This window comes from Candoia aspera, chromosome 3 (assembly GCF_035149785.1).
Source record: "Candoia aspera isolate rCanAsp1 chromosome 3, rCanAsp1.hap2, whole genome shotgun sequence".
Lineage (NCBI taxonomy): Eukaryota > Metazoa > Chordata > Lepidosauria > Squamata > Boidae > Candoia > Candoia aspera.
Window position 1 is genome coordinate 36,920,508 of NC_086155.1, and position 25,425 is coordinate 36,945,932.

At 39.6% G+C, this 25,425-nt stretch overlaps 2 protein-coding genes across 2 annotated transcripts in view; both read left to right on the top strand.

Moving 5' to 3' along the window:
• DENND2C (DENN domain containing 2C) overlaps window positions 1-11,451 on the top strand; it is a 66,241-nt gene extending 54,790 nt beyond the window's left edge. Inside the window, exons 12-19 of the mRNA XM_063297388.1 lie at window positions 1,040-1,180; window positions 1,437-1,585; window positions 2,217-2,394; window positions 2,908-2,949; window positions 4,434-4,539; window positions 4,801-5,040; window positions 6,444-6,530; window positions 8,203-11,451. Coding sequence (XP_063153458.1) covers window positions 1,040-1,180; window positions 1,437-1,585; window positions 2,217-2,394; window positions 2,908-2,949; window positions 4,434-4,539; window positions 4,801-5,040; window positions 6,444-6,530; window positions 8,203-8,234 — 975 coding nt within the window. The 3' untranslated portion in view covers window positions 8,235-11,451. The remainder of the gene's footprint in view (window positions 1-1,039; window positions 1,181-1,436; window positions 1,586-2,216; window positions 2,395-2,907; window positions 2,950-4,433; window positions 4,540-4,800; window positions 5,041-6,443; window positions 6,531-8,202) is intronic.
• Window positions 11,452-16,861: 5,410 nt separating this feature from the next.
• BCAS2 (BCAS2 pre-mRNA processing factor) lies at window positions 16,862-25,127 on the top strand. Its single transcript, XM_063297390.1, has 7 exons — window positions 16,862-17,018; window positions 17,113-17,205; window positions 17,711-17,781; window positions 18,206-18,367; window positions 21,872-21,922; window positions 23,270-23,350; window positions 24,103-25,127. The coding sequence occupies exons 1-7, from the start codon at window positions 16,926-16,928 to the stop codon at window positions 24,227-24,229; spliced, it is 678 nt and encodes a 225-aa protein (XP_063153460.1). The 5' UTR covers window positions 16,862-16,925; the 3' UTR covers window positions 24,230-25,127.
• The last annotated feature ends 298 nt before the right edge of the window (window positions 25,128-25,425 follow it).

Consider the following 25,425-nt stretch of genomic DNA (forward strand, 5'->3'; position numbering starts at 1 on the left):
ACCTGCTTTCAACTATCCATAGTTACTTCAGAGTGAACTAACTTGTTTCCTGTCCTGAGCAGCCAAGGGTAATTAATTTGATCCAGTTTTCAACTTACCATTTCTCAATTCCTTGGAAGGCACAGGTGCCTGTTATAGGAAATATATCTACTGTGATCCACATGGACCCTGTGATGTGTCCATACTGATTTGTAAGATGTGCATAATATATACTGTACCTTGCAAACAGACTTTACTCATAAATATATAATATTGATGATTCTGATTGTTGAGTAGCCTTTCCAACCTGGTACTTTCCAAAGGTGTTGAACATTAACTCCTCACATCCCATAGCTGGATAATTAAGGAAGTTGTAGTTCCAACATATCTGAAGGGCACTAGAGGATTTGAGTAGATAAACCTGCTTTGGCTCTAGGATGAATTATGTCCTGCTGCAGAATTTTATTTAATGCCTCCATAATAAAAATGCGGAGTGTCAAATGTCCACCGAAATGCTGAGGATAAATTCTGAAAATGGTGGACATGAGTTAAAAATGAAAGAACAATGAACAGAGGAGAGGAACATTGGGGATAGCATGGGAAGCTTGTGGGGGCTAGGACTATCCATCCTTGTGGATGGCAGCTCCATTTTCAGGTGAAATAACTGAATGCTTGATTTATTACAGCAAAATTTATTGTAAACTATAAATGTGTACATTGAGAGCTACTTTGGTGTAATGGTTAAAGGCATCAGGCTAGAAACCAGGAGACCATGAGTTCAATCCTGCCATCTGGGTGACTTTGAGCCAGTTGCTGTCTCTCAGTCCTAAGAAGAACGTATTGGCTAGCCACTTCCAACAATGTTGCCAAAAAACCTGCAGGAGTCAAGACTGACTTGAAGGTGTGTGCACATGCGCGCGTGCATACACACACACAGGCAGATTGCACACAACCTGATATGCATTAAAGACACAAAATGTTATTTCAGTCCTCTCTACTTTTTCCCTTTCTACTTTCTTAAAGGGAACCAGTCAGGTAATAGCAAAATCTTTTTATGCAGATATTAGATGAAGTGGAGAAGAGGCGTGAGATGTCCCCAGCCCTAGTGCATCCATTCATGCGCAGTGTCATGGAGGCACCATTCCCTGCTCCTGGGCGCACCATCACTGTGAAGAGCTTCCTGCCAGGAGCTGGAAATGAGGTAAAAGCTAAGACATAATTTTCATCCAATGAAGGCCTCTATGGTTGCTGTGATCTAACAGATACCAAAGATGGCTTATTTCATCATCCAGATAGAAGTAATGGAATTAATTTGACTAAAGCAAAGGGAAGGCTGGCACTCTTTATTCTGGATTCTATTTGTCTGGTTTGTGTATCTCTGCTGCCATCCACCCAAGCAAGTGCAATAAAATAACTTATTTCTCATCCACGGTTCTTTTTCATTTCTTCGCTTTTAGGTGATTGAGCTTTGCCGCCCACTGGACTCCCGATTAGAACATGTAGATTTTGAATGTCTCTTAAAGTGCCTCAGTGTCTCTCATTTGATCCAAGTCTGTGCTTCTCTTCTGCTAGAAAGGAGGGTGATCTTTGTTGCTGACAATCTAAGGTGACTCTTCCATGCCACTACAAACTTGTGGTTTTTGTTATGTAATGCATATATAGGCTAGACAAAAATGTACAGGCAGACAACCTTCACCCCTAAAGCGGGCAGATACATTTCATTTGAGTGGGAAGAGCATTAGTGAATGGGGTAACTGTTTTTGAAGGAGCTTTTCAAGAGGAAAAAACCCATGTCATTCTACCTTACATGTGTTTGCATAGAATATTTAGTGCACATGGAACCAGAATTAAATACTGTACTGGAAATCAGGCATAGTCTGCACATTTGGGAGAAGTGCATAGGACTGCCCTCCAGGAACTGTAACACCTCCTAATGCTGGAGAGAGATATGTGAATGCTTCTCTATCTAAAACAGTTTGCCCCGGAGTACTAGCATGGTTGGGACAATTCTAGACCAATCCCTTCTCTCAGGTGTTCTGCCTTGTAACATCCAAAACATCTTTAATGCAGGACAACACTGTTTTGCCCTTCACATGGGATCTTTTCTGTTTATTTTCTTAAGTAGAACCATTTCATACATCACTTTCTAGCTTGTTCATATAACAATCTCTTGAGGGATTCAGACACTGATGTTTCATTTACTGATACAAGTTTCATGCTATGTTCTTTCCATATAGCACCTTGTCCAAATGTGGCCATGCTGTGGTTGCAACCCTCTACCCATTTACCTGGCAACACACCTATATCCCTGTCCTGCCAGCCTCCATGATAGACATTGTCTGTTCACCCACTCCTTTTCTTATTGGCATCCTCTCCTGCTCCTTAACACATCTCCAGGACCTGCCTATAGAAGAGGTGAGATCTACAAAACCAATGCAGAGCATTCTTACTATGCTGTATTAGTAAGGAAGCTGCTAAAGGCTTACGGTAATGACTGCATAACTAACTTACTTTTAAAAACATGCTAGTCCATCTATGAGTTCAAAGACACACATTGATAGTGTGCTATTTTGCCTTTTTAAATGTAAGACTGGTATTTGTCCAAAGGCTGTTCCCACAACTAATTAAAGAAGAACTCTAAAAGTCTTGCTTTCTCTGTTGAGTCTTCAGGTGGCCATATCCAGCCAGTTATCAGGCTTATAAGAGTTTTCCCTTATTTCTCCAAAGGAACTGAATTTAAATTAATGCTATGAAATAGTAAACTTGTTGCATTCCAGATTGTCAATAATTAATGAGAATTGCAGTAATTTAATAAAAAGGGCAGCCCTGTGGTTAGCTGTTAACATTTCATTCAACTGAGAAGGGGGCAAGGGGCTGCTTGAAGCAGTTGAACACATGCATTAATTGAATGCCTCTTCCTTTTCTTAGGTACTGATCGTTGATCTCTGTGCTGATAAGTTTCTGCAAAAGGTGAATAAAACAATAACACCTAATACTGTCTGCTTTGCCACAGGAAGTAGCAGTACCAAACTGCTGTGACAATACTTTGGCTCAACCCCAAAATGATTTGACCTGGTTAATATTTGGATGGGAGACCACTAGGGCTGTAAGTTAGACTGGAAAATTGAAAAAAATCCCAGAAGAAGGAAATAGCAAATCTTTGTTGCCACGAAAACTACATAGACGTGTCCATGTAGTCCCCAGGAGCCGAGCTCAGCTCCAAGGGAATCTTCATATTTTACACTATTGTCTACATTACAGAAAGCAAACATGTTGCAGTTTGAGTTAGGTGGAAATAAACACATATAAGAAAACTTAAATTAATTAAAGCAAGCTGTCTGTGCTCTCCAGATACTGCAAATTTCTGAACTGTGGTTTATTTTTAAATATGGTTAGTTTAGAATACAGTTGAGAATAATCATATCCTGCTTTGATTGATGTAAAACCCAAGCAGATCTTCTAAGTTTCTGCTTATAATCACATTGGTGGTAGGGATAGGGGGTGGCAATGTACATGCATATGAATGGATAAACTCATTCCCATAACAGTAAATTGTCTGAACCTGGTCATTATATTAAATGCTGACTTGGTCTTACATTTTTATTTTAATGTATATAATGATGGAAGAGCTGAATTAGAATCACAGTACAAGGGTAGGTTTATTTAACCTTTTCCACCCACATTATACTGTTATCAAGTCCACCCCTATGCTGCAGTATGCCACCAATAAATAACAGGGTTCATGCTTCCTTTCTCTGTTCCTAATTGGTTTACCTAATTGGTTTAGCTGCTGTTTACAAATAATCATATAATACAGAAGGCCAAATCACATATGCAGCGTAAGATAGAGTGTGGCACTTAGGAAAATCTTCAATGCATTTCTCCCTCTCTACTTCCCTTCATTGTCTAGACAAATGTGGGTTTTTGGTTTTGTTTTGTTTTTTTGCTCTAGACAGCTATTCTTAAAATAATCTGTCATGATGTTGTTCTCTGCTGGTGTCCATTGTCTGCTGTTGACTGAAGTGCTGCCTTTGCAAGCAAAACAAGTAGAGACTGACAAATTACTTATTGTCATATTCTGCAAAGCAGAAGTTAAAAGGGTGTGGGGTTTTGTTGTTCTAGATTGTCTGAAGCCATTGCTAATTTTAGCATCAGGATGCTTGAAAAAAATCCCTCCCTTTGCAGTTTCTAATACGGAGAGTATTTTGTTGTCAACATCCACATTTTTATATTGGCAATTCATATATGGACCCTGTTGTAAGTCAATTTATTTGTGACTAAATTTATTTGCACTTTACAGTATGTGGCCTAATCATGCATCTGTACACTAACACTGAAGTTATTTCATACAGTTGTAGGTACTGATGCTTAATACAGCATTTTGTTTAGTTTTGAGCACAGCAATATCACCCCATTATCTTCTCTCTGTCCCCACTCTCTTTTTTATTTCAAAGGTTTCAGATGAGGATGAAATTCTACCTCATAAGCTTCAGGCTGCACTTGTACAGATCTTAGAAGAAAGGAATGAAATCTTGTCTCAGGAACGGTGCTACACACAAGGTGACATTGGTTGAAAAATAATTCTGCCCCGATCTTGCTTAGAGAAATGGATTTTGTGTTTGTGCTCTGAGTGAATCCATGATGGGGTGAAAACCAGCAAGAATGAAGTCCAGCTAATGTTTGTCTTTCCACCCAAAACACTGAACTTTTAAACATGTTCTTACATCTTCAATTCGCAAAAATGCTCCTGCACACTAACAGCTTCTTTTCCATTGCAGTACTTCCTGGACTGACTGTGTAACACTGCATCTCTTTCTGTAGGTGATGTGACGCTGGACTCTCTAGTATCGGAGGCTTTTGTGCGCTTCTTTGTGGAAGTTGTGGGGCACTATTCCTTGCACATGCATGTCACTGAGAAAGGAGAGAGAGTATTCCAGCGGGAGCCCTTTCGGAAGTCCCATACGTCCCGCAGTGTGCGTCATTTCCTAGATATCTTCATGGAGACACAGATGTTTGCTGGTTTCATCCAGGACCGAGAGCTACGGAAGAGTGGGGTCAAAGGTGAGATGTTTGTGTAGAACAAAAATAGTACAAATTCAAAATGACATTCTCTCTACAGGTATCTGCTGCCTTTCTGCTGGGATATTGAAGATCCTCAAACCATTCGTTGTTTTGAGCTTTAGTAGGTTTTCAGCCTGGAAACTGAATGTTTATGGCTGCCACAAACCAAAGCATTTTTATAACTAGATGTAGAAGACTAGAGTGATTTAATAGTTTAATAAGGGCAAACACTTCTTGCTTTTAAAAGATTCTGCTAGTTGCACCAGAAATGTCTGTTTTCAAAGCTCTAGCCCTTAGCAGCTTGAAAAGGATCTAGAAGGTAAAGTCATGCTTAACTTGACCTTGACTCTTGGTGACTACATTAACACATTCATGTTGTTTTTGTGCTAATAAGAGGGAAGTGGGTTGCCACTGCCTTCTTCTAGGATATATTTTTTTCAATTTCCTAGTCTAGCTGACAGCCCTGGGATTTCCTAGGGTTATCTCATCTCATCTCATCTCATCTCATCTCACCTCACCTCACCTCACCTCACCTCACCTCACCTCACCTCTCACCTCACCTCACCTCATCTTATCTTATCTTATCTAAACCTAAGATAAGGTTTGCCTTATCTGCCTAGGTTTGACCCTACTTAGCTTTTTTGAAATTAGTCAGGTGTTGCCATGTGCTGTGACACTGCAAACGTGTATAATTTAAATGCCTTCAGAATTAAATGTATATACATTTAAATGTTCATTAATAAACCAATGAGGACAAGAAAAACACTTGCAAGTTCATGAACAGATGCAACTCTTTCCCTTCACTTTTGACAGGTGTGGGAACCTAAGATCCTCTAGATATTGCTGAACAAATTCCAGATGGTGCTGAACAAGCAGTTCTTGGCCATGTTGCATGGGAGTTGCAGTTCAACATCTGGAGGGGCTCAGATTGCTATCCTTGACTAACAACAATGTCAGAATCTGAGAGACAGAGAACTCACAAGAAGTTATGAGGTCTGTCTTGACTTCAACATTTGCTTCCATATTTAGGAAGAGCAAAGGAAAAAAAAAATGGAAATATTCAGCCTTGTCTTTTTCCCTGAGAAATAACTGTGAAACTCGATCTCAGAATATGGGGATTTGTTTGCATCCATCCATTAATCCATCCAAATTGTATAACTTATTTGTGTGTGCATGTGCATATTTCTGTAGTGAGTTATACACTGTATATTTGGCATAATTTTGATGCTGGAGAATTGGGAGATTTTCTACCCTTGAGTTTCAAACATCCTCTATGCATCCTTTTGATTTTTCTCATGTGTATTTTTGCTTCTTCAGAGATGAACTTTTAAAATGTAAAAACAGAAAATAAGAGTGCTTTCTGTAGCAAAGGCACCTTTTGAAATGCTGTTTTCTTTTTCAAGGCTTGTTTGAAGTTCGTGCCTTGGAATACTTGGAGACCATTCCAGAGTCTGAGCCAAGTGGGATGAACAAAATCCTTCGCAGTCTGGGTGAGTCACCCTCAGTTTTGTTCTTGGCTAGTCTAGTTGTCTGTGATTTGTATAACTGTCCACTCATATCTTGATAATATTACTCTTTTCCTAAGATGGTGCTGGAAATTAGACTGATTTTCATGGTGTGACTTTCTGCTCCTCTGAATTGTGTTTTGATGAGGGCTAGAATCTTCCATTTGAAAATGCTTAATATCCAAACACTATCTTTCTATAGGAAATTTAGTAATGTGGCTGTTTCTTACACTTTAACTGGGTTTGCACTTCAGCTAAGCTAAGTTATTATTTGTTTCATTTATAGTCTACCTTTCTGTCAGGAGATCAAGGCAGTGTATGGCATGCTCATCCATTTTGCTTGCAACAGTTCTGTGGCAGATCAGGCTGAGAAAGAGTAACTGGCCCAAAGTCATCCAGCAAGCTTCTGTGGCTGAAGGTGGACTTGAACCTGGATCTCCCCAGTGCCAGTCCAATACCTTAACCTCTAAGCCACACTGGTCTCTGGATTAACTACATTTAACTGGGCTCACATAGCATGCTAATCTATAAACCACAGTGGTTGAGTTTGCAAAATCTTTTAAGTCAAACACATAATCTTTGTTGTGGCTTAGCACAATATATTAATTTAGCCTTTGATCTTGAAAGCTTAATAGGTTCTCCCAAAGCACTTTTTGCCTGTTACTAAGAAACCGAGTTTGCAGTATGATATGAATGCAGCAGTTAACAGGAAGGTTACCTGATCCACAGTCCCCACAGTCCCAAATACCCACAAGACATAGCTGGGTATTTTCTCCTAGTGAAGAAAATACCCTAGTACTGCACTGGAAGTTAATACTGGGATCCAAACAAATGGAACTTAAAACAGCTTCTAATAGTAGTGCTCCTATTCAAGGTCTGAGGCAGCCATGTTCACGCTGAGCACTGCAAGGGTCAAGCAGGGCAACTTCACTCCCTTCTTCCTGTTGCTCCTGACTTGTACTTCTGCAAGTCTTTGCCTTTCCCCAACCATCCTTCTATCTCTGTCTTGGGGTTTTTTTTTTGCCTCATTTGACTATAATCCAGGCAGCAGTATTTATTATTAAATGTATGATTTATGATTTGTCTGAACTTGCTCAAATTAATTTAATACTAAAGAATTACATGAATGAATGTATTCAGAATGGTAAGATCAAGACTGAAAGAACTGTTTTGGGCATATTGAAGGGCTTGTTTTGTAAATTACCATCATCATCCCTTCCTCCATATCACTCAAAGTATAACTCCACAGTTGTGTCCTAAAGAAGTTTAAGATTTCAAGAGCTGAAAGCCATTTGGATTGCATCAGGCAAATTTCTTTCAGAAGACATTGTGCAATTGGGGTGCTGCTACTAAAGGCTTTCTTAGGACTCCTTGCATCTAATTTATAGGGGCATCTGGAGAAGATCCTCAAAAGCTATTTTTAAAATTTGAGTGTAATAGGAGACACTTTTAAAATATTGTATTCCCCTCTATCGTTCCCTGAGGGAGAAGTTTCTGTTCTGAAAAACCCAAGCCTAAAATTCCAAAACTAGCCACTTTGAATTCTGACTCAGACAGACAAACCTGGTCTGTTCTTTCCATTTTATTTGTAATTGTCTCACACACGGTGACATATCAGCCTTCTAAGATTTCTTTTTAATCTCCTGCTTTATTTCAGGTAATAAAATGAAGTTTCTACAAAAGAAGTGAGAAGCCAAATGCAGAATTGCTGCTAAGCTTGATTTTAAGATCCTGGCAAGCCATAATGAGGTGGCTGTGTTGCTGTGGTATCCTACTGATTTTTCAGGTTCCACTTAAAGGAACTTCAGATGCCTGGAAAAATGAGCACCAAACCTGAGCAGCATCCTTGATCTCTGTTCTGCTTGGTCTGGCTGAAGTATTACTGAGCAAAAAATGAACTTCTGCTTATGGAGTTGGTCTATTAAGCACAAATAACAGAAGAAACTATATTCTTATTTATACTGGATGGCCAGAAAAGATTCTTCCTTTATCCTCGTGTTATTAAAAAATATGCTCAAAGCAATCCCAAGGATTAAGCTGGTACCTTTTAAAAAGAGGAATGAACCAGGAAAGAAACCAGGAATCCAGCAAAGTGGTCTATGCCAATATTTCCCCAGACAGATCCTTTGCACAAGAAAGTTTCTCCTAAGGCTGGTGGGAGCTTATAATCTCTCCTTGTCTATAACACCATCCCATCAGATATTCTGTTGGCTTGATTATTCATTGTTGTTAACTATTGTTTGGACATATTACTGCAGTGTAAAGCCTTTTATTTTCTCAATATCAAAAGCAAAACAAGAAATCTGTTTGTTTGCTATGTTAGTCTTAACTGTTGTGAATGTACACACTGTCTAGTTACAAGTCCATCTCATATATGGCAGAGGATATACCTCACACTAAAGTACTGTTTGCTTTGCCAGGAAAAGGCTGTTTTTTCACAAATGGAGCATGAACATTTTTCAAAGTAAAGATGTTGACACTGAAATAGACTGATTTAGTTTGCTACAGAACTGTTGTGAAGGGACAGATGATAACTTTCATACAACTGCATTTTGCAATGAAAACTGGAATAACAAGTGATTCTTCCCCTGAAGCATCATTCTGCCCTTTTCCCACAGCTGAATATCATCAACAATAGTTTTCCTCATCTAAAGTTAAGTCTGTTAACTGCTTTCAATAAATACTGAATTCTCTCATTAGCCACTACTGGAAGGTGCCTAGCATTTGAAATAATATATTTAGGGTTTATAACCTAAATATTGGATTCACATAACACAATCAAATATGACAGAAAGCCTAGGTTCATACATTGAGCTAAGCCATAATACAGTTTGTGTTGTGTGAATCCAGCTACTCTGGTTTTCAGACGATGGTTATTGGCTTGTAATGGATATACTCAGTCAAATGTGATTTATTCAATAAATAATGGTTAAATCATGGTTTACTATGATGCAGACTTACATCAATCTCATGATTTGTTATATTCACCTCTGCAGATCTCTTGTGCAGTATATAGCTAATGGCTCCTCTTCAGTAAAATGTTGCCATATGTTTACACTAGCAAAAGGTTTTGGACTTTGTTATGTTGCCTCAGAGTGAGCAAAAATGTTCTAAGTGAAAGTCGATTTTTCTGACTCTTTGAAGTGCAGAATGCTGAAGAACTGGGCTGGTTTCTCTGCTGTGTGGTTAAATTGACCTTTGGATGAAACAAGTTTGTGGCTTGCCTGTATCCAAAAAATGCTGCTTTTAATGTAGAACAGTTTCTGAATCTTTGTTCCCTTGCAGCATGTGAGGTAGATCTGTCCAAGAAAAAGGAAGATAAGTAAATACATAGGAATATAATATCAAAAAACTGGTGAAATTTTGTCATGAATCCAAGCTTCTACTCAGAGTATGAATGTTGCATTTATCTTTGAAGCAGAAATAATTGGCAAAAGTTTGACTTGTTGATTCTCCAATAGGAGTCAGACCTGTATTGAAAGGCCTAGGGAATGTGCTTTTTATTGTCATTTGGCCAAAATTAACAGCCCACCCAACGTATGTAAATTCAGAAGAACACTTTTTGGAATCTGGTGAGATTTACTCCCAGGTTAGTATGCATGGGATTCAGAATGAGGGCTGTTCTGCACTGTAGCTTTCAGCTGCTTGTCTCCCATAAAAACAGCCTGAAAACAAAGCTGGCTTAAGAAATCTGTTTCTGGATTTCAATCTGTTCCTCCATTTTGGTCTCAGTGGTGGTCAGATATTCTATTTGGACTGTGATTAACATGGTCCATGATTGATAATTCCTCTTCTGCTTTTCCCTTCCACCTATGCCATGAAAACCGGTGCTAGTTGCTTTCCATTCTGTTTTGAGGAATGGGGAAAAAACAACAGATTGCAGTTCTTGTCACTTGATCTAAAAAGGGAAAGTTGGCAGAACTCTCATCAGTTGCACCCAGTTAAAGCAAAAGAAAACCAAGAAATGCCCAGAATTTCACCATCCTATGGCTGAACATGCATCCCCACAGTTCCTGTCTCTTGGGCTAGAAGGGGAAACTGCTGAACCTGTTAAAATAAAGAAATAGAAAGAAATGGTCAGCATTTACTATTGCACTACTGAACTGCTGTATAAAAGATCAAGATCCATCCTTTCATGGCATGCACTTCAGTATAAAATGGCCTCTAAGTCAAACCAGACTGCCCTGCTTGTGCCAGAGGAGACGGGAAAACACTACTTTTGTCATGGATCCAGAAAACTGAGATGGTGGTTGCTGAGGATGAAGTGTCCCATTCCTGCACCACCAAAACTGTAGGCTGCTCATCTTTGAACTGGGCAAGGAAGAAGTGTGGATCAGCCCCTAGATGGGATCAGCCTTCCTCCTCCAGATATGTTGGCATTCATCTCCCAGATTTCAGTCACCATGATCAGTTTTGCAGTCCAAAATATCTGGAGGGCACCAGTTGGGGAAAGCTATACTGGAGAATATCAGAAGCACAATACATGTATTTCTGAATGAGATGACAGTGACACAAGCAAGTCCCAAACACCACATAATCTGATTTGGTTGCTTTGCAGGTTTCAGAATCTGGCTTACCACTGCAGTTGTTCTGAATATGATGCTCCCTCCCTGTTTCTTGAATAGCAGCAGAGAAGCCTTGAGCTTCTCTGAGCCATGCCCACTTTTGAGAAATGATTGGGTTAATCTAGCCCCAGGCATGTTCCTTGAGACTTTGGGTACTTCTCAGTGGTCATCCTTCCTTGTCATGTCTGTGTGGCTGTTTGTTTTGCTCATTCTTTATAAAGCCTTAATTTATGATGTACAGATGAAACCAAAACTGTATGTACAGTGATCAAACGATAAGAAATCAAAATCTTTTGGGAACTGGTTTGAATAAAGTGTACTATTTTTTGTGTTTTGATGAATCTTTGTTTTATCTGTTGGAGCTGTGTGGCCACTGTCCTGTACACTTCTAGTTTTTTCTTCACTTCTTGCTTAACCTATGAAACCGGGGGAACACACAATGGCTTCATTATAAGTCTAACTTCTGTATTTTAAAGTTTTTTATGAGCTTTGAGAGGTGCAGATTGTACAGAATGTTACCCACCTCATAGATAATATTGATGAAAATGCATTACAGAACTTGCTGTAAACTTATGGGTATAATTCAGGATAATTCTGGAGAGTAAGGAAGATGACCTTAATGGATATATGCAGGTGCTGTTGCCTAGGCAAAAGGAGCCACAGCATTTTGTTTAAAGTCCAGAATGTCCAGATAACATTCAGAATTGGCTCAGGCAGACACCTCCCTAATTCACTGCACTATAAGGAGGAGGACATGGTACAGCATAATCAGACTTGCAAGATACTGTTGTTATAGCCAATCTCAATAAAAGTAGTTTTAGCCTTCCTGTGAAGTTGATTTCATAGTCTGGTCTATATAGTGGGGCTGACAGTGACTGAAGATAATTATGTGCCATCAAGTCAGGGTCGACCCTTAGCAATCACATAAATAGATTTTCTCCAGGAGAATCTGTCTTCAACTTGGTCTTTCAGGTCTTTCAATGGTGTACCCATTGCTAGTATACATCCATTTTGCTGCTGCTTATCCTCCTCTTTTTTCAATCACCTTTTCCAGTATTACAGATTTTTCCAGAGAGCTAGGCCTGCATAATGTGTCTGAAATGATAATTTGAGCCTGGTCATTTGTACTGTGAATGAGAACTCTGGGTCCATTTGTTTGTCTTCTTGGCTATACATGGTATATATTCTCAGGAGTCTTCTACACTGACATTCAAAAGTGTCAATATTCTTTCTGTCCTGCTTCTTCAAAGTCAAACTTTGGCTTCCATAGAGTGTCATAGGGAAAACCATTGGCTGATTGGTGACGTTTCTGATCTTTGTAGGTATAGACTTCCCAGCATCTGAATATCCTTTCCAAGGTCTTCATGGCAACTCTATCAAGAGCTAGTCTGCGGCGTATTTACTGATTGCTTGTTCCTTTACTATTGATACTTTCTGCCTTAACTATCTACCACTTCAATATCTTTGCTGTGAATTCTAAGGCTGGTTGTTGTACTTGTTGTCATTAGTTCTTTAATTTTAGTCCCATTTTTTCCAGTGTGCTCTTTGACTTTATTACTAGAGCTTGCAAATCCTTTGCATTTTCAGCTATTAGAGTTTCCAATCCCATTTCCTTTTATATTCAACATTTAGGTTGAAAAATTAAAGGGAGAGTATACAGCCTTATCTCAATTCTTTGCTAACCTGGAGCCAATCTGCTTCACCATATTCTGTCCATACTGTGGCTTCCTGACCTGTATATAGTTTCATAAGAGGACAATGAGATGTTCGGGGATTCCCATTTTTCTAAGCACATTCCACAGCTTGATATGATCAACACAAATACCTTTCTATAATTAATGAAGTACATGCAGACTCTATTTTTTTGTTATTTTTTGGCTTTCTCAATTATTCAGCACGTCTAAGCAACAATGTTTCATGTTCCTCAGCCTTTTCTAAGCCAGGTGGAACATCTGGCATCTCCCTTTCCATGTAGGGCTCTAATGTGAGTTGAATATTCTAAGCATTATTTTGCTAGTTTGTAAAATTAAGGATATTGTACAAAAGACTTAATAGTTTCCTTTCTTTGGTATTGGTATGTAGATAAACCTCTTCCAATCTGTTGTCCACTATATTGTTCTTCAGATTTACTGGTGTAGCTTGGTTAGAACCTTTGCTGATTCTTCTTCTATTGCTTGCCATATTTCTGTAGATATTTCATCAATTGCTGTAGCCATCTGACTTGGTAATGACCAGAGTGCTGATCTAACTTCATGTTCTAGTACTAGAGGTTCTTGTAGGTAGGGAATGTCCTCTAAAGTATCTTGGAAGTTGATATCTCTACAGTACTATACAGAATTTCATTATACACTTTCTGTCTTTGTTTGATCTTTGAATCAGTTACTATTTGTCCACTGATGTCCTGCAGCATATCAGTTTGAAGTTGGAACCTCCTTGAGCTCAGAAATCTTTTTGATGACTTCCCTTGTTTTTCCATGTCTGTTTCCATGTTCAATGTCTCTACCAATGTTGCTGTAATACTGCTTCTCGTCTCTTCTAACAGCTCTCTAGAATTCTTTGTTAAGTTTTTTCTGAGATCTCTGTCTTTTTAAGCTTTGGCTTCTCTTTTCTTCTTGGCAATTTCCATGGTTTGTTCTAACAGCCAGTTTGCTTTCTTCTGTTTCTTGATTTTGGCAATCTGTCTTCACATTCCCCCTTAACAACTTATTTAAGTTCATTCCATAGTTCCTCTGGTTCCCAGTCAATGAGATTCAGGATTTCAAAGCAATTTTCCTTGAAAATGGTGGGTATATTCTCAAATCATATTGTGGAAACTGGTTGGATTTCTTCTTCCACTTTAGCTTAACTTGGAATTGGCACATGAGCCCCTGGCCACATTTTGTTGTTATACCTGAACTCCTTCACCTCCTCCTACCAGTAATACAGTCAACTTGATTTCTGTGTATTCCACCTGGTGGTGTCCATGTATATGGGCGTTATTCTGATTGTTTGAAGACTGTGTTAGCAATGAAGAAATCATTGGATTGGCAGAAACTGATGAGCCATTCTCCTGCTTCATTTCAGTTTCCTAAGCCATACAATCCAGCTACATTTTCTTCCTTAATACTGTAGTTCAAACTTTGGCATTCTGGTCTCCAACCGCTAGCAGCACATTTTGCTTGCATGTTCTGGTGATTTCAAATTGAACTTGATCATAAAAGTCATCAGTCTCCTCTTCTGCATCAGTGGTTGAAGCATAAACTTGGATAATTGTCATATTAAAAGAATATCCCCAAAATCTAATTGATATTATATGGTCATTGATTGCTTTGTAGTCCAGTACTGTTGTTGTTATATCCTTCCTAAGAAAGCAATGCTATTCCTTCTTTGTTATGTCCTGAGTAGTAAACATTATGTTTTGATTGAACGTGTACAATTGTAGTCCATCTCAATTTGCTTATGCCCAAGATGTTAACATGTACAGGTCGTGCTCAACTTACAATGACAATTGAGACCAGAATTTCTGTCGCTAAGTGATGTGGTTGTAAAGGTAAGTGGCTGCTGCCGGGTGGGAGAGGGAGTGGGGTGCACAGAGGTGTGGGAAGGGTGCGTGAGGGGGTGAGAGGCGCTGTGTGGGTCAGGGAGAGCATGCAGGGGTGCAGTGTGGGTCGAGGAAGGTGCATGGCGTGGCATCGGTTGGGAAGGGTGCACATGCACAAGAGGTACCATGCGGGTCGGGCATGTGGGGATTCAGTGCGGGTCGGGAAGGGTGCACAAGTGGCCGGTATGGGCCAATTTTCCACTAGCCAAACACATTGTATGTAAATATAATTCATTTAAATTTTAGATATTATCATTTCTTTGTAATTGTAGATGTTATTATACTTATATCATTTTAGTCTCTATTTTATAATAGACTGCATCCTGGGCCTCGCTCATAGATGTTAGTTAGGTTGTTTTATAAATGTATTTCAACTTTGTCTTAAATTTTCTTTCTTTTACTATCTATTAAGATAGATTTCTATATATTCACTAAGTACTCTGCTTGTACTGGTCTACAACCGTAATAAATAAAATTGAATTGGCTGGCATGGCGTGAGCCCAGAGGGGCTGGGGAGGGTGCATGAGTGGGGGACTTGGACCTTCCCTGCTGGCTTGCGACCTTCCCAGCAACTTGCGACCTTTCCTGCCAGCTTCCCCATTGACTTTCTGGGGAAGCCAGCAGGGAAGGTTACAAATGGCAATCACGTGATCATAGGGTACTTGGCAACCAGTCCTAAGTGCAAAGGGGTTGCCAAGTGCCCAGATCACAATCATGTGACTGCGGGAGCGCTGCAGTGGCCGTAACTTTGAGGACTGGTCGTAAGTCCCTTTGTTCATCACTGTTGTAACTTGGAAGGGTCACTGAACGAATGGTTGTAAGTCGAGGACTACCCATAGTCAATTCATGTAATCTTTCACTGTGCTGCTTATGCTCCATGTTCCCAATATAATTTTGTCTCTGCAGCTTCAGATTTTCTTTTCCTGCATGGCAACATCAGCAGCTAGATATCCCAAAGGGTTTAACACTATAAGTACTCTGAAAGATCCTCAGCAACATGTTGAGTACCATCTGACCTGAGGGGCCCTGGCACGATATCATCATCTGGCACTATATCATCAATCATTTTTTATCCATGTGGTTTTCTTGGTAAAAATACAGGAGTGGCTTACCATTGCCTTCTCCTGCAGGATGCCTTTGTCACTGTCATTAAACTAATTATCTGCCTTCAGCATCTTCCTATATCACTGCTGCCCCATATAGGTGAAATTAATCTTTTAAATTGTTAATACTTAACAGAAAAGGCAAGATCCTACAAAAAATTCCTAGCATAATGTTATTTAGCATTATATCACATTAATACTATAATGTATAGTTTATATTCTACAGTATTGATTATAGTATATACAGCAGTACTGTGATGGTGTTGAATAACAAGTTTCTAAATGTGAGGCAATCTTTTGATTTGTGAAAGAACAACAACAAAATCCACGGGGGTGGGGCAGAGGCTTTTGTCACTTTAATAACTTAAAAAGACATAGAGCAAAATGTCCTTATTTAATGCAGGGCAAGCCATAAATGGAATCCAAAATATGCTAGGCCAATTTAACATCTAATATCCTTGCTCCCCCCTCCTCCCGTTATCTTTCCCTGTAGATCAGGGTTTTTCAAACTTGGCAACTTTAAGATGTGTGGACTTCAACTCCTAGAATTTCCCAGCCAGCATGTTGGCTGGGGAATTCTGGGGATTGAAGTCCATACATTTTAAAGTTACCAAGTTTGAAAAACACTGCTGTAGATGATAAGGGACATGTTTTCTTTGATATCAGCTCCCTAGCATACTACGGAATTTCTGATTCCCTTTTTTTTTTAGCAGTTGACTACATAATGCACTTTTCGCCTACATTTGGGACACTGAAAGTCTGTAGCCCATCCACCCAGGAACTCTGCAGAGTGAGATACCTGCTTTTTCAAGCCGCTTTCCCACTCTTGCGTTTTTCAGACGTGTTGGACTACAACTCCCAGAAAGCATTTGGCCAAGCTAGTACGGAACTGCGGGAGCTGAAGTCCAATCACCTGAAGAGCATGAGCAGTGAGGCTGGGAGGAGCGATCAAGCAGCTCGTGCTGACCGCACGCGATGCGCAGGCATTGATTGGCCGTAGAATTTCTTGCGCGGTGGATCATTGGCAGAGGTGTATATCCGCGCAGGCGCAGTGAGGAGAGGCCCAGGAGGGGCTTTGCACTCGTGTGGTAACTCAGGTTGAGAAGCGGGAAAGGCTCGTGCGCGGTCCGCTATGGCCGGCCCGGGCTTGGTGGCGGGCGAAGTCGCCGTAGACGCGCTGCCCTACTTCGACCAAGGCTATGAAGCGCCGGGCGTCCGGGAAGCGGTAAGACTGGCGCGTCGGGCAGGGCGGGAGACGGACTGGGCTCCGCTGCGCCGGTCGGAGGAGCTAAGCGAGTCGCTGTCCGCTTCTCTCTCAGGCCGCGGCGCTGGTGGAGGAGGAGACGCGGCGCTACCGGCCCACCAAGAACTATCTGAGCTACCTGCCTACGCCGGACTACAGCGCTTTCGAGGTGAGCACGGCCCGTGTTTCGCGCGGGATGAACGGACGGGCCAGATCGAAGCCGGAGCACCCTCGGCGCACTTTCGGCGACTGGGCTGCGCCCGCCATTCGAAAAGTGTAACGACGGCTCCCCTAGTTCGATCCAACGGAGTTATGCGACTGGGAATTATGGGAGTTGGGGTCCAGCGTATTACGGGAACATCAAGTTGAGGAAATGCCTCTTCTTGAAACCATTTAGACATTTCGTTATTTTCTCCTGTTTATATAGAGAAAAGGAGAAAACCACACTCCCACAACACTGGCAGGGCAAGCTACTGTATATAAACAGGGAGCAAAGCCCACAATCACTAGCACTGATGAAGTTACCTAGTTGGGTAATGAAATGTACAAGCAAACAACCAAGCTCAGAGAGCACCAAGGACTCCACAGTTTGTCTATTGCATGATGTATTGATTATAATCTTTCACCTACTGCTTTTTTGGACATAATTAATTTGTCATTAATTTAATTTATAGACTGAAATCATGAGAAATGAGTTTGAACGCCTAGCAGCTCGACAACCCATAGAATTGTTGAGCATGAAAAGGTAAGACTTGCTATCTGTAGGTGCGATGTCTGCATCTATGTTAAGGCAGAACTTAGAACTAAAGCTTGGGGATATGTTTTGAAATATTAAAAGGTAACATTTCAGTTTTTGCCTCATGATGACAAGAGTTGGGTAGTAGTCAATAATTCTTTGCATCTTCAAAAATTAGGAGATCTGCTTTTGGAGTTGTAAATCATTTTTTCAGAAAAGATGGATGTGTGTTTTGTCAATATCTTTGGAAAAAAACAAGACAATGGGTCATTATTTTTGCTGTTAGAAGCCCTGAAATCATCAAGTATTTAAATTATGTTTAACTCTTACAAAACTGATACATTCATTACTTTAAATCTGAAAAATAAATAATGGTTTATGTATTGCACTCTTTAATGAGATACAATGGTTTTTCCTCTCATTTTTATTACAGATATGAGCTGCCTGCACCTTCCTCTGGGCAGAAGAATGACATTACAGCATGGCAGGAATGTGTTAACAACTCAATGGCTCAGCTGGAGCACCAAGCAGTTCGAATTGAAAATTTGGAGTTGATGTCTCAGTATGGCTGCAATGCCTGGAAAGTATATAATGAGTAAGTTGTTTGTTGTAGCCTCAGTCATTCCTTGAAAGGGATTATCTGGAAGATTTGATACTTCATTTCCATTTCTTGGGCTTTGTGTTTTTGTTTTGTAATAAAAGAATGCTACTAATTGACTTCTCCAGCAAAGGATCGTTACCTTGTTGTGGTGCTGGAGCTTGAGCACCTCAGTGACACCAGGAGCTAAACCATGAAGGGCCAGATAGGAAGGTCATGACAGAGAGGTCAGACTAAATACGATCCCTGGGGAAGGTAACTGCAACCCACCACAGTATTCTTGCTGTGAAAACTAAATGGATCAGTACAACCAAAGATACGTTGGTATGCCATTGGAAGATGAGACTCCCACGTCAGAAGATGGTCAAAATGCTACTGGGAAGGAACAGAGGATAAGTTCAACTAGCCCCAGATGTGATGATGCAGCTATCTCAAAGCTGAAAGGACAGCTAGTGGCCAACGGTACTGGTGTCGAACAGCGAATCTGATGTTTTCAGGATCAACACACCATTGGAACCTAGAATGAAACATCTATGAGCCAGGGCAAATTGGATGTGGTTCTTGGTGAGATGTCAAGATTAAAGATAGACTTTTTGGGCATCAGTGAACTGAAATGGACTGGAATGGGCCACTTCATATCAAATGACCACCAGATCTACTACTGTGGACAAGAGGACCACAGAAGAAATGGAGTAGCCTTCATAATAATAAAGTGGCTAAAGCAGTGCTTGGATACAATCCAAAAAATGATAGAATGATCTCAATTTGAATTCAGGGTAAGCCATTTAACATTACAGTGATCCAAATATACGGCCCCAACCACAGATGCTGGAGACGCTGAAGTAGAGCAGTTCTACGAGGATCTGCAGCACCTACTGGACAATATGCCAAAAAGAGATGTTATTTTCATTACAGGAGATTGGAATGCTAAGGTGGGTAGTCAAATGACACCTGGAATTATAGGTAAGCATGGCCTGGGAGAACAAAATGAAACGGGACATAGGCTGATAGAATTTTGCCAAGACAACTCACTATGCATAACAAACACTCTCAGAGCCCCATGACGTAGGTGAAAGAAGAAAGTGCAAAAGCTGGCTTGCAGCTAAAGCTCAAACCAACCAAGATTATGGCAACCAGCTTGATTTATAACTGGCAAATACAGGGAGAAAACATAGAGACAGTGACAGACTTTGTATTTCTAGGTGCGAAGATTACTGCAGATGCTGACTGCAGTCAGGAAATCAGAAGATGCTTAATCCTTGGGAGAAGAGCAATGACAAATCTCGATAAAATAGTTAAGAGCAGAGACATCACACTGAAAACAAAGGTCCGCATAGTTAAAGCAAATGGTGTTTCCTGTATTAACATATGGCTGCGAGAGCTGGACCATAAGGAAGGCTGAGCAAAGGAAGATAGATGCTTTGGAACTGTGGTATTGGAGGAAAATTCTGAGAGTGCCTTGGACTGCAAGAAGATCAAACCAGTCCATCCTCCAGGAAATAAAGCCAGACTGCTCACTTGAGGGAATGATACTAAAGGCAAAACAAATACTTTGGCCGCATAATGAGAAGACAGGACAGCCTGGAGAAGATGTTGATGCTAGGGAGAGTGGAAGGCAAAAGGAAGAGGGGCCGACCAAGGGCAAGATGGATGATATTCTAGAGGTGATGGACTTGACCTTGGGGGAGGTGGGAGTGGCGACAACCAACAGAAAGCACTGGCGGCTGGTCCATGAAGTCATGGAGTCAGAAACGACTGAATGAATAAACAACAAAAACCAGTTGACTAAATTAATAAATAAAGACTGATGTTACTGCCACCACCTAGCTACAGGTAGTCCTTGTTTAGCCTCATTTAGTGACCGTGCACAGTTACAGAGGTGATGAAAAAGTAACTTCATGACCAATCCTCACATTTACAACCTTTGGAGGTCCATAAAGCAAAGGAAAGCTGAAGTAAGGCATAACATCTGAGTTGGTGGTCCCAGTTGTGGTCCCTAAACGAGGACTACCTGTACTGCTATGAATCTTGGCTTTCTGTTGGAATGGAAAGCACATATTTTCTGTTAAGGCTGAAACCTACTACTCGTTATTTTGTACCACACAGCAGGCACTCTTTTTTGAAAGGTGAAAGGTCCCCTCTGCAAGCACCGAGTCATGTCTGACTCTTTGGGGGGACACCGCTTTCGCGACATTTATTTTAGTGTAAGCCAAAGTCCCTGCCACAGCTAATGTTTTACATTGTTAAGATATACTGTATATTTTAATTTAAGATAGTTGGTGTATAGTATGCTAGCTTTCAAAGCATCAATCTCCAGTGTCATTTGTATTCCAAACTGTTCTTTTGGTCTTTGTAAGGCTTCTTAGAAAATAAAAATGATGGATAGCTATAGCCTATTGTTTAGTTTGGAAGAAAAATGCCAAAAGCAAGCAGGGATAATAGGGAATGGCCTACAAGGGAAGTGGCAAGAGGGGGTCAAGTACTGTTCTGGTAATCAGTATGATGCATTCCATATGGCACCAATTTTGAATACAGGCAAGCTCCCCAGCAGCCATTTTGCAAGGCATCCATATATTCTAAAAATCTAAGATTAATTCATCTTCTGTAAATAGGGGAAGATTGCTCTAATAGTAAAATAGGGTTGGTGGAAAATGTGATATATGAGGTTCAGAAATGGGCACTTTTCTCTTTTCCCTCCCAAAATTTACTGCTTCCTTTCATGGGCTTTGTTCACTGTCACCTTTTAACCCATTCTATAGATTCCTGTTAAGATTCTCACCAGGTAGTCGTCCTGGTGGCTTTAAATTTAGCAAGAAATGTAGGGGAATTAAAAAGCACAGTTTGTGAGAGACCTTTATGTGTTTTATCAAGACAAGTTGATTGTAAGGCCAGATCCCTGCTTCACACCCAAAATGAATTCCAAATTTCACTGGGCAAAGCAGATTATACTTCCAGTTTTCTCTCCAAATCCTTTCAACTCCAGAGAACAAATTTCATACAAACTAGAGGTTCTCAAAATGCTTAGAATCTACAGTGAGCAAATGGAACAATAGCCTGTTTATCTCATGTAAGATATATAGGTGACTGGGGGAGACAAGTAACATCCTTCCTCAGCAGATGGGACAGGAAATATATCTCACTGGCCTACTTGGCCTGCAACAAGCAGCTTCCCTTGGATATCGCAGTCCACTCCGGTCAGAGAAGCAGTTGCTACATTATCCCTGTCAGCAGGGATCTTCTTGATAAACATTTGTAGCACTGCAACATGGCAGAACCTGTTAAGTTTGTACTTGCAGAAGGGCCTATGGCTGTTCCATACAGCAGGGGGTGCTATAACCCTAACTCTTCCCGTAATACTGCTATAGTAGATCTGTTTCCTGTTGGCTCCATCTTCAGATGACCAAGAATGGTGCTTGGAATTACTGTGAGGTAATACTTTGTTTTACTTTCTTTTTATATTTTGAATAATATTATGAACTTGTGTTTTTGTCCACTGTTTAGGCATTTAGTCCACATGATTGAACAGGCGCAAAAAGAGCTACAAAGTTTAAGGTAAGAGCTGCTTTTTGCTTTGAGTCAGAAGAAATTCTACTGTGGAGTTTGTTTGCATCATTTTTATCCTGCCCCCTTCAACAGACTTCACAGTTCATATCAAGCTACAAATATATAAAAAACAATAAATTAAAAATATCCAATAATTAAACATGATGTTAAAAATTAAGTCCCAAAGGCTGAACAGAACTGCCAGATTGTTACTACTTTCTGGAATATTAAAAATGTGACTATTCAGATCTCAGGTGTAGCAGGTTTCAGAGAGACAGGTCTGCTGACAAGAATGCCTGTCCCAGGCTTCCATCATGTTGACATCTCAAGGAGATGGTATCCAATGTATCTATTCCTACACTGCTGAAGCAGGATGGGCAGATTTTATTTGGAGGGACTGGTCCTGTAGGTAGCCTAGATTCAGGCCATATAGTGTTTTGCAGATCAGAATCTCCCTTGAACTGTATTCAGAACATATTGGTAACTGGTGTAGTGCCTGCAATATGGATGTAATGCTTGTGAAGTAGCTCTGACTTTTTAGCATGGAGGCCATTGCTTTCTGGATCCACTGATGTTTCTGAGTCATCTTCTAAGGAGCCTCACATAGAATGTGTTGCAATAATCTAGTCTTGAGGTAATAAGGACATGATTAATTCAGTAGGGCTTCCCACTCTAAAAAAAGATCCTAACTGGTAAATCATTTGAAGCTGAGCAAAAATTGTCTTGGCCAGAGATTCCACCTGTTGATCCAGTAGACTTCAATTTATATAAGGAATGCACTTTTATATGAAAACAATTTAGTTAGATTTTGAAACTTTTTTTTCTAATGGGTAGAAATGGTTGGTTTGTAGTATAATCAAAGTGAATGGAAAATGTTTTCATTTATTAGGATACATATAATCAATAGTTATTTATAATTATTTAAAATAATGTATATAAAATTAAAATAGATCTTAGGTGCTGTATTGGGGTTGATACAATAGCATCTGCATTCTGTCGGATTTCCTAGGCATGTCTACATGGTGATAGTCCAGGTTGATTGCCATTCCCTTCTGGTTAATGGATCTAGAATCTAAAACTATCCTGCTTTTACCAATCAAAGCGAATATTATCCTGCTTTTTTTAATATCCTGCTTTTCTCTGTGAACATCGTGAAATGCTCTGAGTGTACTCAGTGAGCTGTTTCATTGTTACAGTGTCGTTTTTAAGACCTGTACTATGAGTGTTCATAAATCTAAGGATTATTGTTCTTACAATAAGCATGCAATTGGACAGAGGCCTTTGTTCTTCTAATTGGGGCATTGGGCTGCAGAATAAATAAGTATATAATTCACTATGCCATTTTATTTCTTCCAGGAAACACATCCAAGATCTTAACTGGCAGCGGAAGAACATGCAACTCACAGCTGGTGCTAAACTTCGGGAAATGGAATCTAGGTGAGTACTTTTTCTCACCAGTATCCTGTGCTGCTCTTAAAACAATTTCTTAGAACTGCTGTAGTAATCTTTTAAGATGCAACTGGATTTTTAGCTTATAAAACATTTCCATCTGTAGAAATAGAAGTTAGCAATTGCAAGACTGTTTTTATTTCTTAATAATGCAATAGATGTTTCTGCATATTGAGAAAACAACATAAGAAATAAGAATTTTTTGAAATTCTATTCAGAGCAGATTATTGGAGTTCTTAAGTGTTGCGTAATAACTTTTCAAAGTTGCCTGGTGTGTGTCATGCCATGACATAACGTAGTTTATTTGATTTTGTTGGCTATCCAGCCATTATAATCTGTTAAATATGGCTTATGGCTTAGCATAATTTGTGAATCTTGGCAATTGTGACTTAGTCAACAATTAGTCAACATAGTTAAGCAAAACATGAGTTACTATATTGTATGAACCAGGTTGTAGTTTCCTGTTTCTATGTATCAGCAGTTCTATGCAGTTTTAAGGCTGTTGCCTTCTCACATTCTCCCTTCTCATCTATATTTTCCTTTCATCAACGGCCATGTTGTTTCTGTGACCTCAGTTAAAGTCCTGTCTGTTACCCACATTCTACTGACTACTGTGCTATTTTGTACTCCTTTGCTATCTGTTTTATTGACATTATTTACTGCATACCCCAAGATGAATATTCCTCAGCAATAAAATTAACTCATTCATTTAAAATGTTTATTCTTTTTCTTTTTTCTAGATGGGTGTCCCTTGTCAGCAAAAATTATGAGATTGAACGAACTATTGTACAGTTGGAAAATGAAATTTCTCAAATTAAGCAGCAACATGGAGAGGCAAATAAAGAAAACATCCAGCAAGACTTCTGAGTCTTGCTTTAGTCTTTTGTTGCCCGGTACAACATTTCCTGAAGTCTGTGCATGACTGAAGATCTTGATTTCTCTGTGTATAATGATGCAGGAGCCATCATCTGTATTCATTGATTCTGAACTTTAGCTCAAGAAACTGATTGCGAAGTCCAAACTTCTTCAGAAGATTTATTAATTTTTCAGATTTTTAGCATGAGGGTTGTGGGGGGATTTATTTTTATGAAGGATTGTATCTTTTTTTAAAAGGAATATAAAAATAAAATCAACGTAATCTAGCAAGAACAAAGCTTTGCAGTTGAAACATCCTGTGGCAAAATTTATGTTGCCAGTGATTGTCAAAAATACTTTCAGATGTCACAAAGCAATTAGCAAGATCTAAAAGATGGAATAATTTATTTATATTTTATATTTACTCTTGGGCAAAAAAATGGATTACATCATGTGTGTATTATATATAAATATGCGTGGTGGCAGCAAATACCTTTGTTATAAGTGTCAAGATAATATATCAGGTTTACTCAAAATGGTATAATGGAATTTTCCATGTATTGTTACTTAGGAGAAGTGAGACATTGCTTTGGTTATTTAATTTGAAATACAGTAAACCCTTGGTTTAGTAGAGCTTGGTTTTGCAGACTTCAGATACAATGAACACATTTTGTATTTGGACTTCACCCTATTTAATGGACCTCCCTCAAATGAAGGTTTAGGTTTTACTGCAAATGATGTCATTCACATCAGTTATATAATTACACAAATGATGTAAATTGAAATAGACTTAACAGATACCCCTTCCTCCCAATGGTCTGTTAAATCAAGATTTTGCTGCAAATAACATGTCATTTATATAGTTATGCAAATGATGTAAATTGACATCAATAAATTCAGATTTAATAGACATCCCCCCATAGTTGGGACAACAGGGTGTGGATTTTCTTTATCCCCTTCATTCTGACTAAGAGATGGAGCACAGGGTACTATAGAAGGATTGATTTCTTCAGGGCTCTTACACAGAAACACTTCTAAATTATAGTTAAGCAGTCAAAATGTAGGCAGGAAGAAAGGATAAGTGGAGTAAAAAAGAGTACTTGAATGATGGAAAATACTCCAATTATAGTGTAGTACAGAAATTGTCAATGAAAAAGTAGGCAAATCTTGAAAGATGAAGAAAACTGAGTGGGGAGAGGGGTGGGAAC